A 13,937-nucleotide genomic window follows, 5' to 3' on the forward strand; every position below is an offset into this window, starting at 1 on the left:
CCGTTTGAGGCGCTCCTAATTCGGCTGATCGAGTCTGACGCCGAAAGGAACGCACAGTATGCCACGGTCAATAACCAACTTGCGGCCGTGAATAAGTGCATCGAATATCTGGAACGCGGGATGGCGCAGTTGCAGAAACAGGGACAAGGCCACGACGAATTGGGAGGGGACGCATCGGTCATTCTCAACAGAAGCAGCAATGTCAACACCACCCACACTGAAAAAGGAGGGACGCACGGACAGTCGCGTTCCCCCAACGCCTTGGAATAGCAACCATGGCTGCGTCCCGCAAGTTTGTCGGCAGACGCATCGTCTGGCGATGGAACTGTAGGGGCTTCAAAAACAAAAAAGCTACAATGGTGCAATATATGAAAACTCTCTCGAAAAGCAAACTTCCCGACGTGACTTCTTTGCAAGAACCTTTCGACCAGGCTCAGCTACCAGGCTATGTGGCATGTAACTCTCCGTGTGAATGCACGCGGAAGCACATAAAGGTGTGTACGCTAGTTAAGTGAGGGACGGCCTTTATTGACCATTCACTTGATACCAGCGAGGAGTTGGACATAGACCACAACCTGATTGAGGTCGTGCCCTGCATTGGAAACCAGAAGAACGGCCTATTCGTGCTTAACGTGTACAGCCCCCCTTCAAAAAGGGGCCTCACGCACAACTTTGGCACCCTTTTTCGCGAAGCGATGACGAAGGCCGCCTCCAGTCCCCTCTTAATCTTCGGAGACTTCAATGCACCGCACACGCAATGGGAATATGGAGCCGACTCGCCCAAAGGGAAGAGGCTGGCCGAACTTGTGGACGAGCTTGGCTTGGTTCTACTCAATGAACCGGCTTCGCACACCCGGATTGGACAGGGCGTGTGCCGCGACACGTCCCTTTATCTCTCCATTTGGTCAGACGCGGGCGCGATCACCTGGTCGAACACCTTTGAGGATCTGAGGGGCGACCACAGAGTCCTGTGCATGACAATGGGAGAGGATAGAGGCAAAATGGACGGCTGCCAAAAAGCTAGAGTCGTGGACTGAGACAAGATTCGAGAGCAAAGAGAGCGAGAGAAGCAGGAAGGCCCGATCGAGGATATCGGGGAATGGTGCAGGGAACTACTCGCGGACGTAGAAAAAGCTACAAAAGAAATAGAATGATCAGACAGGCGAAAAGAGCCTGAAGGTAGCGACAGACCCTGCGGAAGCGTCGACGACAGCGTTCCCGAGCCGTCCAGGGTGGACAGCTGGCTTGCACATCTTATAGAGGCCAAGAAATATATGCAGCAAAGAGCGAGTCAGCAGAAACTGAACAGGAAGATACACAAGAAGATTGCCGAGATCAACCGAGCGATTGAGGCCCACTGCGTTCGACTGTGCGAACAGGAATGGCAGGAGCTGTGCGATACGATAGATGGAAACATGAGTGCAGGAGGCACATGGAAGATTCTCAGGCACCTGCTGGATCCAACCAGCACTAAAACGGCGACTCGTGTCCAGATGGCCAAGCTGCGACACAAGTACAAAGACGACCCGCAGGCTTTCGTGGAGGATATCATCCAGACGCACCTCACTCGCCCGGCAGGCGAGAGTCACATGGAATACTGTGGCGTTCCCAACAAGGAACTAGATGCGAAATTTTCCATGCAGGAAATTAGAGCAGTCCTCTAGCCACTGAAGACTAAATCGGCGCCCGGTCCTGACAAGATCACCAACCGAATTCTGAGGAACCTGAATGATGACGCCATCGAGAAGCTACGTCAGTATATCAATGCATGCTGGAAGGAAGGCCGTATTCCACAAGAATGGAAGACAGCGGATGTCATACTAATACCCAAGCCAGGTAAACCGCTTGAGGTTCGAAATATGAGGCCAATATCTCTGACGTCCTGCGTCGCGAAAGTCATGGAGCACGCCTGCCTCAACAGGGTGACGACGTTTCTCGAGAAGTGGGATGCCTTCGGCACTCACATCATCGGCTTCCGCAAAGGACTTTCGACGCAGGATGCTATGCTGCAAATCAAGGAACAGGTCATTAACGCACCAAGCACGCACGTGCGCGCCCTGCTCGAGTTACACCTCAAAAGCGCCTTCGGTACAGTAAAACATGCTGCCATTTTGGACAAGATCAGCCAACTAGGTCTTGGTTCACGGTTCTACCGGTACGTCAGCAGCTTCCTGACCAGACGCAAGGTGACAGTGAAGGTTGACGGTGCCCCACCACGAACAGTTGACATGGGGGGTGCGGGTACACCACAGGGCTCGGTGCTCTCTCCCTTGCTTTTCAACCTCATCATTATCGCACTACCGGACCGTCTCGACGCAATAGAGGGCATCAATCACACGATCTACGCGGACGACGTGACCGTGTCGACAACAGCGAATACGAGCGTTGGTGAAATGCGAGAGAGAATGCAGCAGGCCGTCCGGGCCGTGGAGCGGCACCTCGAAGGCACGAGACTCGTCTGCTCTACCGATAAATAGGAAATACTCCTGCATAGACCACGCAAAAAAGGACCTCACCCACAGGCTGTACTGGACGCCCGTCGTTTCGGCATCCGCGTCATGACGAATGAGGGGACCCAAATACCAACGGTGTTCAAAATACGAGTGCTTGGCCTGTGGCTGGAAGAGAACGGTGCGAACCACGAGCTGGTAGCACGTCTGCAAAAGGAAGTGGCTGCCGCAACGCACCTTGTGCGTCGGGTAGCGACAAAAAGGAAACGGCTAAAGGAACACAACGTGACGAAGTTAATACATGCGTATGCGCTGAGCCCCATAGCGTATGTCGCCGCGTATGCCGACTGGAACAGAAGCGAAATCGAGAAGCTGAACGCGGCGATTCGTCAAGCGTTGAAGGTAGCCCTGGGTGTGCTCCTGTACACGGAAACCCGTCGGCTTCTGGAGCTGGGTGTGCACAACACCCTCGACGAGATAGCAGAAGCGCAGAGGATCGCGCAGCTCGAGAGGTTGTCTGGCTCAAGAACGGGAAGACGCATTGTCGATCTGCTTGGGATTCGATATCACGAGGTGCGTGGACTGAAGGAAGCATTGCTGCCGGAAGTCAGGGACGCCACACTGACAGAAAACATCCCCAGGAACATGCACCCCGTTCACGACTTGCAACGATGCAAATGCAGAGCTGCAGCAATCCTGAAGGCGCATGGAAGCCAAGAGGGTGTCCTCTTCGTCGATGCGGCCAGGTATTCACTGTCAGCCGGCGGGGGCGATGGGGGATGCTCGGAACCCCCACCGCTACCCATGAACGAGCAAGGCGTAGTAGAGGCGCTACCACTACCACCACTGCTACTGCTACGACAACGACTGCAGCGACAGCGGCAACATCATCAGCGAGTCCGGTCGGCGGCAGAGGGACCTGCTTTCTCTATGGCGGTCCTGGATACAACAGGAAAAGTTCGGGTCACGGCATCAGCACGGCTGCCATCATCCGATGCTGCAGAAGAAATGGCCATAACTTTAGCGGTACTCCACAGCGGTGCAGACGACAGCCTAATTATTAGCGATTCTAAATCAGGGAATCGGAGCTATATTAAAGGCTGGGTGTCCGAAGAGGTGGCACGCATGCTTAACGCCAGAGCTGGGGACTTCACGTCATGCAAGATTACTGACAAGGCCCTCAAGTGGTTTCCCACTCACACGGGGAACAGAGGAACTATCAACAACAACAGCCGTAAAACTAGCAGCAACAACGCCAACAGCCAAAGACTAACCGGCATCTCACTCAACAATAACGAGCGCGCCCACCTCGTCGCGAGGCAACTTACCCGCCGCGACGCAGCCACCCAGGGAGTAGCCGCCACCGTGGTTAGGAGGAGCACCCGCCGAGGCACGGTGGTGGCCACAGGCACTGGCAATGCCGAAATTACCACCCCCGCCACGTCCGTTGCTGCAACAACTGAAGTTGGTGCGGGAGAGGCGAGACAACAGAGGTGCGCCGACTGCTATGGAGAAGAATTTCCTGCCACGTACCACGACGTGCTTGCGTACTATAGGAAAGACCGGAAGAAATTTCGGCAACCCCACGTGCGCCTGGACAGGTTGCAGGCGGTGGACCTGAGAAGGCTGCAGACGGGTACGTTCAGCAACCCCTACCATCTGCACCGCTTATGGCCCATGCTGCACCCGTCACCTGGCTTCCCGTGGTGTGCCCACGAACGGGCCAATATGGCACATATACTTTGACAATGCGAAAGAGATGAAGATAGGCCACGAGAAAGGATGACGTCAACTGAGGAACCCACCGAAATGGGGCACCTTGCTTAGCGATGGCAAGCCGCCCTTCTCAGCGAGGCCCTCGAAGACCAGGTTTGGGCCGTCCAGAAGGCCAGGGCCGTCGCCGAGGACCTCAAAAGATGTTCCTCGAACGATGTGTCCCTGGCAGCCTAGCCCCGGGCACAGAAACAACCGTTGGGCAAATAAAGTTTATTCAACTCAACTGACAAACCTGACCTTAGCTTCGTCTACTTCTTCCACAACGACCACAGCACTTACAGTTGCCACTTCGGACTTCAACGATAAGCCTTCTTCTCCTGTGTGCTGATACGCGTCGCCAGTGACGTTCGGCAACGGCCTCACGGGGTAGTAGCTCGGCAGATCGGTGAGAGCCAACGTCGTCACCTCGGAACCCTGCTTAATGGCGATAGCTAAATAAAGCACGAGGATCATGACGATTATACAAAGCACGCAGAAGTAGAGGTGTATAAACGGCACCCAGTCTTTGTGGGTGGCAGGCGTTGCTTCCATGGCACGTTCGATAGCGACGTCCCTGGAGTTTGTGATCTTAAAACCACCAACATTGCGACGGCCATCGGGAACTGGCTGGCCACCTTGCGTGACTTTGGTGGTTGGCTCATCTCCGGGAAGGGGCGATGGTGAAAGACCAGATGATGCTGGTACCTGAAAAGTCGAGTGGAAATCATGTTCTATGAAGTGCAAGATTGCAGTGGTTCGAACAATGAAACTGGGAACGAAGAACAAAAGGGTTCACAAAGACGTCCTCTCTTGTCTGCCCTCCTTTTATACCTCCTGTTGAGTTCCTCTCCACGAATAAGATATACTTAGGTACCAACTAACTTCATGCAATACCCTTGTAAAACTACGTCACCTCGTTTACGTTATTGTTCTCAATTTAAAGATTTTGGTGCGCATGCGTAGGAAAAGGGGAGAGGGGTCAAGGTGCTGTGTAAATATTTTCAGCCACCTGGAAGGCAATGTGATCGTCTTAATCATAACAGAGCTCAGAGCCATTAAACGCAATTTCACACGCACGAATGCTCTCCGCCTCTCCTTTTTTTCAGACGTAATAGAAATGTGGAATAGATTACCTGATTTGGTTGTGCAACAAAGGATGCCATTCAACTTTAAAGATGCTTTATACAGCTACCTATGCAATGATAGCTGCTAACGTCTGATGCAAACATTCGTTTCTCGATTTTTAATTGGCATAGTCACTGCTGTTTGTTCCTTCTTTTCCTGATGATAATTATTCATCTGTTATTCCTATGTGCTATTCAATACTGTTTTATTGTGTGAGTACTATGTATTATGTGACACCCTCCCTGTAATGGTCCCAAGCACGGGGCTGACAGTATAAAATAAATAAAAAAATAAATTACCTGCTCTGCGTGGTGCGCTGCGTGCGTGCGTGCGGCAGTTGCATGCAGTAGAACGTTTATAAAAGGGACGTCATTCTCCCTGACATTCCGTCATATATGTAACACGTTGCCGTTACAGTTCCCCTATTCGGAATGGAATGGTGGCGTTCCTTCAGTCTTCCCAAAAGGAACTAGTTTTTCCAACGTCGTTCCTTGGAACGGCGTTGCGTACTACACTGGTTGATATATACCCTCGAAAAACTACAATCGATCATGCGGTGATGTGATGCTATGGTTAAGGTGTGTGCTTCGAATGCACGCGTTTGCGAGTTCGATTCCAGTGATGTGTGTAATTTGTAGGTTAATGTCACAGCTTTGTGCGAATCTGCTAGTGCCCGTTTTCTAATTAGTTTGCTTTTCTTCACCAACCTGATTAGGGCCGCATACAAATAGGCTGCCCTATGGGCTGTCACGCGTTATGGCAGGCCGTGCCTAGCCAGGAAAAATATGACTTAAAATCCCAGATAATCTCTGTTACGGCTAATCTGAAGGCCACTTTAAACAGGGCCGCTACCTCAGAGACATGACTATGGATCCACGTAACAAACTGAGTGTGTACATATATATATAGAAGCAAGCATAATTTGACCGGATTTCCTCCCTACAGGCGTGTATTCCCGCCACGATTTGTAAAGAGTGTACCATTTTTAAAGTCCAGAAGGATTGCATGTAGCAGCCGCAGGATAACGTTCTGCAGCTGTAGCGCTTTCATGTGGGCAGAAAATCGCATTTGGTGGTAGATGAGATGGCGCCGCATGTTTTCGGCATCAAGCGCCATAGTTCACCGCCACCTCGTATTCAGTACTTTAAATAGTCTGCCAATTCTCGAACATACGGAACTGTAAGCATAAATCCTAAACGGGTCCTGTCGCACTTTTTTATGTAATCGTCGGAAAATGCAACTGATCGTCTGTAGTCGACATTCTCCAAAACATGCAAGGTATATATTACTCCGCCAGCATGGGATGTCTCCTCGTGCTGGCGGAACGCAGGTCGGAAGCCAAAGACGCTGCATGAAAATGCGAGCGTGTCACTTTCGAAAACCCCACCTGTGCTTGACGGATTGAAAGCAATATGGCGCACTGAAATGGACAGACCATTCAGGGCACACTTACAATATATCCTAGAACTGCTAATTCTATATATACCTGAATCAATGAAAACCGCCGCACAAGTCTCCACGTAGGACAGGTCTTCACGTCTCTACAACAGTTGCGCGTCTGTCGAACAAGTGCATAAGTTGTTGCTTTCCGCTACAAACGCGTTGGCAACTTTCTCCTTCTTACTTGTTCCTCTACCTATTGAAATTTCGCCGAAACTTGTCATAGAAGTGTACACTAATGCCTCCTCATACGTGTCCAGTCGTGTTCTGCATTGAAAGCGGGTTATGCTGCCAAAAATCAGTGTGCATACTTACACGCCAGTTTTTGTACGCGTTGAGCTTCGCAGGAGCTTCCACAGGTGCACGGGGTGGAGCTACGGCTACCGGTTCCGATGTGCGGGGCTGAACTATTCTTGGTGGCCCGTTGAAGTCGACAGATGGCTCTAAGTCCTTAGCGTAAGCAACTGGCTGGAGGCTCGGGGACACTACGGTTTTGGTTGGTGACAGAAAGGAACGGCCCATTGTTGTGAGGTCCTCTGTTGCAGCAGCTTCAGCTGCACTGAGTGGCCCTGTAGGAGTTCCATGATCACTCACCGGCGTCTTCGATCCATCAGGGGATGACGAGGTTGGTTTCCACTCATTGTTTTGTTTCGTTTGGTCACCTAAAAAGTGGCTCATGGCAGCGAAAGAAACGTCTTCTTCTTCTTCTTCTTCTTCTTCTTCTTCTTCTTTGATGCTTTTTCCGTTTCTCCTCTTGTTGTTGTTTCGATCAAAAGTAGAAGTAAAATTCGTACATTTTTGTTAGTTTTTCAGTGACCTGCCGTAAGCCGCCTTAGTAGCCGCACTATAAATGTGCGTCAGGGTTGCCTGTAATGTAAGCGACCTTCGGAACAAGTACACTACATGACAAAATACACGAGGGTTAACAGCGGTTGGCCAATAGGATTAAACACTTATAAAGACGGTAGATGTAGATAAAGATGTAGATCTTAACGTTGCGGCACAAAAAGAACGGAATGCTAAACATAGCTAAATACAGTTGTTTTATGTATAGAATTTTTCATTTTTGTGTGCGTTTATGATGTTATCGTTTTCAAGGTTTTTTGTTTGTTAAGAAATCCAACACCTTTAAATTATACCTATATTACGTATTGAATTGAACTCTTCCTTTTAAGAAGTGAATTAATTTAAAAAGCAAGTCGGCGTCCCATTTATGGCCTATCCCCGTGGGTGGGTTGCGCCAAGTTGTTGAGGAACCAACCAATCAACCATTCATCCTGGGGGATCGGTCAAGAATCGGTTAGCTTAACAAAAAAAAAGGATTATATATCTTAAAATACTAGCGAAAAAATAATAACAGAAATAATAACTTTTTGCAAACTATTCTTGAGAAAAACATTAATGAACTAGTTTGTGCTGAAGGAGCACTAAAGATTGATATCGAAAAAAAAAAATTCCTGTAGCCTACATTGGTTACCTGAGAACCTTTTCGTATTGAGGTTATTGAGTAAATCTCATAGACTGTTCAATGAAATCCTGCGCGGCTTCGCACACTTTCCCGTTGCTGTACCCAAGGGTATGCACCTAGGGATAGCAAATTTGTCATTGAAGGTTTCAAAGGTGTCATTAGAAGGTTCAACTCAGGGGAATTTCTGAGAGATGAAGTAGAGCATTCTCGCATCACCATTTCCCTCCGAATATTAACCGCTACTATAAAATCTGTTGTAGGGGAAATATTGATAGCTGGTCCGTCTAACGCCGCTCTCGCTAGTGCATCAGCTGTTTCATTTAGAGTTATGCCTCGATGAACCGGCACCCATACTAATCGCACCTGAGTTAAGTGATTCGGTACTTGAGAGTTGAATTCACCTATTGCTTTCGAATCGCCAGATGCCGTGAGCGCACTGCAGACCGACAAAAGATCCCTTATTATTACGGAGGAATTCACTGATTATGGCAGTTTTCGAAGGGCCAATGCTACAGCCAAAATTCTGCAGTAAAAATAGGAGTGAAATCTGGAATTTGGAAAGAAAAGGACCAGGCAGTCTTGAACAGGGCAGAATATACCGATGGCACTCTTTCCTTCTCTCTGTGAAGCGGCCGTCACAATGGTGACCTGCTCTTGCATTCCTAGCAGGTAGTCCTGTAATGTAGCTCTCAACATATTACTCGGTAGGTGTTTAGCACCATTAGCGAAAATGTGATCAAAGTATATTTGGAGAGAACTTAGAGAGCTACGAATTGGAAGAACCTCTCAAATTTGCATGAACAGTGGGTTGAGAAGAGACCGTACTAACTTTAGTTGAGATGTGTGAAACTTTGGCCAATGACAATAAAAAAGTCAACCAGGTTGCGTAATGAAAACTGTTTCCTTACACCTTACAGGAGACTCAAATGCCCTTAAGCACGTTTTCACAGCCAATATTTTGAATCTGGTGAGTAGTGAGGGAATTGTAGCTTCCATATATGAAATGTTATTTGCTACAAATGTAGGTAGCCCTAAGCACATGCTTAGTGCCTGCTTCTCCAGAAGAACACGAGGACGCAGCTTATAGGCAGGCGCCCCGGAGTATAAAGCACATCCAAGTTTCAGAACCGGCTTGACATAGATGCAATATGTTTATAATAACGAGGCTCTGTGCATTCCTGCCGCGCCGCGGTGGTCTAGTGGCTAAGTTACTGGGCTGCTGACCCGCAGGTCGCGAAATTGATTCCCGACTGCGGCGGCTGAATTTCCGATGAAGGCGGAAATGTTCTAGACCCCGTGTGTTCAGATTTGGGAGCACGTTAAAGAACACCAGGTGGTCAAACCTTCCGGACCACTCCACTACAGCGTCTCTCATAATCAGATGGTGGTTTTGGGGCGTTAAACTCCACATATATATCAATCTGTGCATTCCTGATCTCCTGTTGCTCATCCTTCATAATAAGCTGACTGCCCAAACACCCTTTGCAGCAATATATTCAACGTGGTTTCGCCATAATCAACAGCTGTCATATACCATTCCTAGTTTTAAATGCTTTCAACTTGTAGAATGGTATCAGTTTTGTATGGGAGAGATATATGTACTAGGTTTTTTACAGGAAATACTAATAATTTACACTTGTTCGCGTTCAGAGAACTATGAATAACGTCGAGCCAGTATTCTATTTTAGATAAGTTCAATTGGAGGTTTCGATAGAGAGCGTGAATGTCATGAGCTCACGAAAAGAGCATCGGATGATTTATTTGCACCAAAATTTCGTTGGCGTTCTTGTCTGTAAGTTTTAATTATTATTACGTCTCTCAGAAAAAAACAAGTGTTTAAAATTTCTCTTCTTTCCTTTGTTTTGTGGCTATTCCTGCTCATACTTATATTTTACCTATTACTTTATTATGTTGTTCCATATTTTGCTTTTCTTTGTCAATTACTTGTTTATCAACCCTGAAGACAACATATTTCATAAATTTTAAACTAGATGGCCATCAGCCAATCCTTTAGACTGTGTTTGCCAGAACATTGTTTTGTTTTTCCCTTGAACACTACGGCATATACCAACTCCAAGAGATTTGTTAAGAAATCGTAATATTGAGATCAATTCTATTTATTCTTGTTCGCCTATTAGCTTCTTATACTTCTACTTATTGGTTAAAGAGTAACAAAATTACGATGTCGTGTACCACCTTTTAATTTTCACTTAAACAGGTCTGGTCTGGTGCCATACCCTCTGTTCTCAAGCTGCAACGAACCTGAAAATTTCGACCATTTTCTTCTGAGATGCCACCGTTTTATAAATAAAAATTCGGCAGATTCCACGTACCTGTGAGTCAGTTTTATGCGAAGCACGCAGAGGGAAACTGACCGTGTTGCATTTTTTTTATTGAGCGACACGTCATGAAATGATCCTAAATATATGTACAAATGTTGCGCGCAGAGACATATGTTGAAGAGAGCATGTGTGTTGAAGAGTTGCACCTGTTTATATGACCAGTTTTTAACTTGCGCAACGATGTCAGCTGCAAATATGCTTTAGTAACACCAGAAGCTGATATGAAGCGCTGATGCTCGCGAAAATGCTGGCCCTTGACACTGCTACATAAATCAATTTCAGAGCATGGCACCTCGCCACAATTGACGTTAACCCGACATTACAAATGTATCAAAGGAGTACATATGTAATGTTTATAAAACTGGGGATTGATTGATTGATATGTGGTATCTAACGAACCAAAAGCACCATATGATTATCAGAGACGCCGTAGTGGAGGGCTCCGGAAATTTGGACCACCTGGGGTTCTTTAACGTGCACCAAGTCTGAGCACAGGGGCCTACAACATTTTCGCCTTCATCGGAAATGCAGCCGCTGCAGCCGGGATGCGAACCGGCGACCTGCGGGTCAGCATCCGAGTGCCTTGGCTACTAAACCACCACGGTGGGGCTTAAAATTGGGGAGGCACTGCAACGTCAATAGCACTGCAACCGCTATTGACGTTTCACGAAGATTAGCGTCTATTTCAAAAGTAGTTCCGAGACCCGGCGTAGCTCTGTGGTAGAATGCTTGACTGCCACGCAGAATGCTTGGGTTCGATTCCTGCTGGGACCCTGAAAATTATTATTTGCATTTGTCGGGTGGCCAACGCTGCCTATGTCAGGTTTTAGATGCGGAGCATCTTATACTCGCGCCTTGTAGTGCGCCGTCCGCGCCGTCCGCACCGCTTCTCGAACATTCGACAGCTGACGCGCGCGCATGCGCCGTCGCGCCGTCGCCCACTCTTCCACCATCTGTGCATCCCTTCCTCCTCTACACCCCGCGCGCTCTTCACTCCTCCACCATCTGTGCACCCTTCCTCCTCTACACACCGCGTTCGACATCTACAATTCTCCTGATTCTCCAGTGGACGCGCATGTGGCGTCGCGCTTCGAGAACATTCAACAGCTGACAGTGCATGCGGGGTCGTGCTGTATATATACTCAAAGTCGGCGCTCACTCGCTCAGTTGCCGCTCGTCGGTTGGTTTGTACGGCGCGTCGACGTCCAAGGTCGCGGTGAAATGAATTCCAACGAATCCACAAACACAATGATCGACGTCCCTTCGACCAGCGCCGCCCTTTCGCATACGTGTGTACGTGTTCACTCATTTAACACCCCCTCCTACAACCACGTTAACCAATTTAGCCATCGACCCAAGTAAGTCGCAATTTAACACCCCATTTCACAACCACGTTAACCAATTTAGCCATCGACCCAGGTAAGTCGCACTTTAACACCCCGTTAACCAATTATATGGTCCGCATCCTCCTCAGTGTTCCCCCGAGGGAAGCTGCGGGCAATTTTTTTCTTAACAGTGACGTTTATTCTATGCGTTCGTTAGGTCGACGCTACCGATGTCGGGTATTGCTTAACACTCACGCATTAAAATTGCCCGTTTCTGTTCTCGGCGTTCCTGGGTAGATACTAAGTGTCAATCACCTGTGGCACATACCCGCTTACCGGCGGCACATGCCCGCCCGTGAGTATGTGCCACTCACTGTCTGGCGGGAAGTGGTTGACAACGTACGCGATGGGATTGTGAGAATCTTCTTGTGTTGACCAGCGCGTCATATTCGTCAAACCATTTTACCCTACCATGCTAATTTTGGTTCACGCCAAGCTAAGGGGGTGATCACGAGAGCACTCAAACGTAAGAAGGTTAGACAGATAGATAGATACGCTCAAAGTCGCCGAAGTTCACCAAGAAATGCTTCGCATTTACAAGAAAAAAATGCTTCAAAATTAAAAAAGAAACACTGTGAATTTCACTTACTACTCCGAATATTTTGTCCTTTAGGGCTCCTTCATTAGGACTCAGCGACAGCAACATCTGCGGGGCCCCCTGCGAATTTCTATGACACACAAGATTACCTTGCCGAGCCATTTATCAGCTCTCAATTTTAAATGCGAAGCATTTCTTAGCGAACTTTGGCGACTTTGCGCGTATCTATCTATCTATCTATCTATCTATCTATCTATCTATCTATCTATCTATCTATCTATCTATCTATCTATCTATCTATCTATCTATCTATCTATCTATCTATCTATCTATCTATCTATCTATCTATCTATCTATCTATCTGACCGCCTACGACTTTCAGTTCTCCTGGCCGTTTCTGTAATGGTATCGATACCAAACTTGGTATGACATAAGATGACTGTAAGACGACCATATTTGACTAGTCATAGCATGAAAAACTAGACACGTATGTTATGAACGTCATGATTTACATTTCATGGGGCTGCTGCTCTTGCGGTGGTTTCGTTCACATGACATGTTGAAAAACTGGTATGCTATGCATGATTGCATGGCGAACGCAAGCGACAGACCCTAACATGAAAATCATGACATGCATGTCATGTAACAACATGACTACATGCCATGCTCATGATGCGCTGGTGGTCGTTCCGCTAGCTTCACTTATGCCAAATTTGGTATTACGTAACGCGAACGACCGACATAGGTAAATTACACGTCCAATTATGGTTATCACGACATGCATATCATTTAACAACATGACTACATGCCACACTCATGATGCGCTGGCGGCCGTTTCGCTAGCTTCACATATACCAAATTTGGTATTACGTGACGTCAATGGATCACGATGGTATGTGACTAGGGCAAACAGGATAATCATGAAATGCGTGTCATGAGAGAACATGACTACATGCCACAGTCAAGGCATCAATACATTTTGACGTGACCCAGTGCGCGTGCGCGCCGACGTTCGTTTCGTGGCGTCAAGCCAGCGTTTGCCACGCCAGGCGCAGATCCTGCCTTAAATGCCAACCACTGGCACGTGTATGCACGCGCCTACGCCTCAAAAGCGTCTAGTCGCGCCTGTGTGGGAAAAGGGCGCGCAACCACTGGCACGTGTCAACCGCGTTGACGTCCACGCGTCCAAGGCCGATGAACAATGTTTCTTGACCTTTTGGCTTAGAACTGTCCACGTTCAGCACAGAACGGCAGGTTACTAAGTGGAGCGGGTCTATATGTTTTAGAGGATATGAGAACACGTTAAAAATTGATAGCGCTTCACCCACCAGAGTTTAGACTATCTTAGAAGTAATTGACATTCCAGTGCTTAAAGTAACTACAGCGATATGCACCAGAAATCAACATCGGTACATGCGCCACTCCCGCGAATGA

At 48.0% G+C, this 13,937-nt stretch overlaps 1 protein-coding gene across 1 annotated transcript; it reads right to left on the reverse strand.

Moving 5' to 3' along the window:
* Positions 1–4,421: 4,421 nt before the first annotated feature.
* On the reverse strand, positions 4,422–7,436 carry LOC142785129 (uncharacterized). The gene is made up of 2 exons (XM_075883570.1): positions 7,086–7,436; positions 4,422–4,910 (listed from the first exon to the last, which is right to left on the reverse strand). Exons 1-2 carry the CDS (start codon positions 7,290–7,292, stop codon positions 4,446–4,448), a joined length of 672 nt encoding a protein of 223 aa, XP_075739685.1. The 5' UTR covers positions 7,293–7,436; the 3' UTR covers positions 4,422–4,445.
* Between the last annotated feature and the right edge of the window lie 6,501 nt (positions 7,437–13,937).

This window comes from Rhipicephalus microplus, unplaced genomic scaffold (assembly GCF_043290135.1).
Source record: "Rhipicephalus microplus isolate Deutch F79 unplaced genomic scaffold, USDA_Rmic scaffold_18, whole genome shotgun sequence".
Taxonomy (NCBI): domain Eukaryota; kingdom Metazoa; phylum Arthropoda; class Arachnida; order Ixodida; family Ixodidae; genus Rhipicephalus; species Rhipicephalus microplus.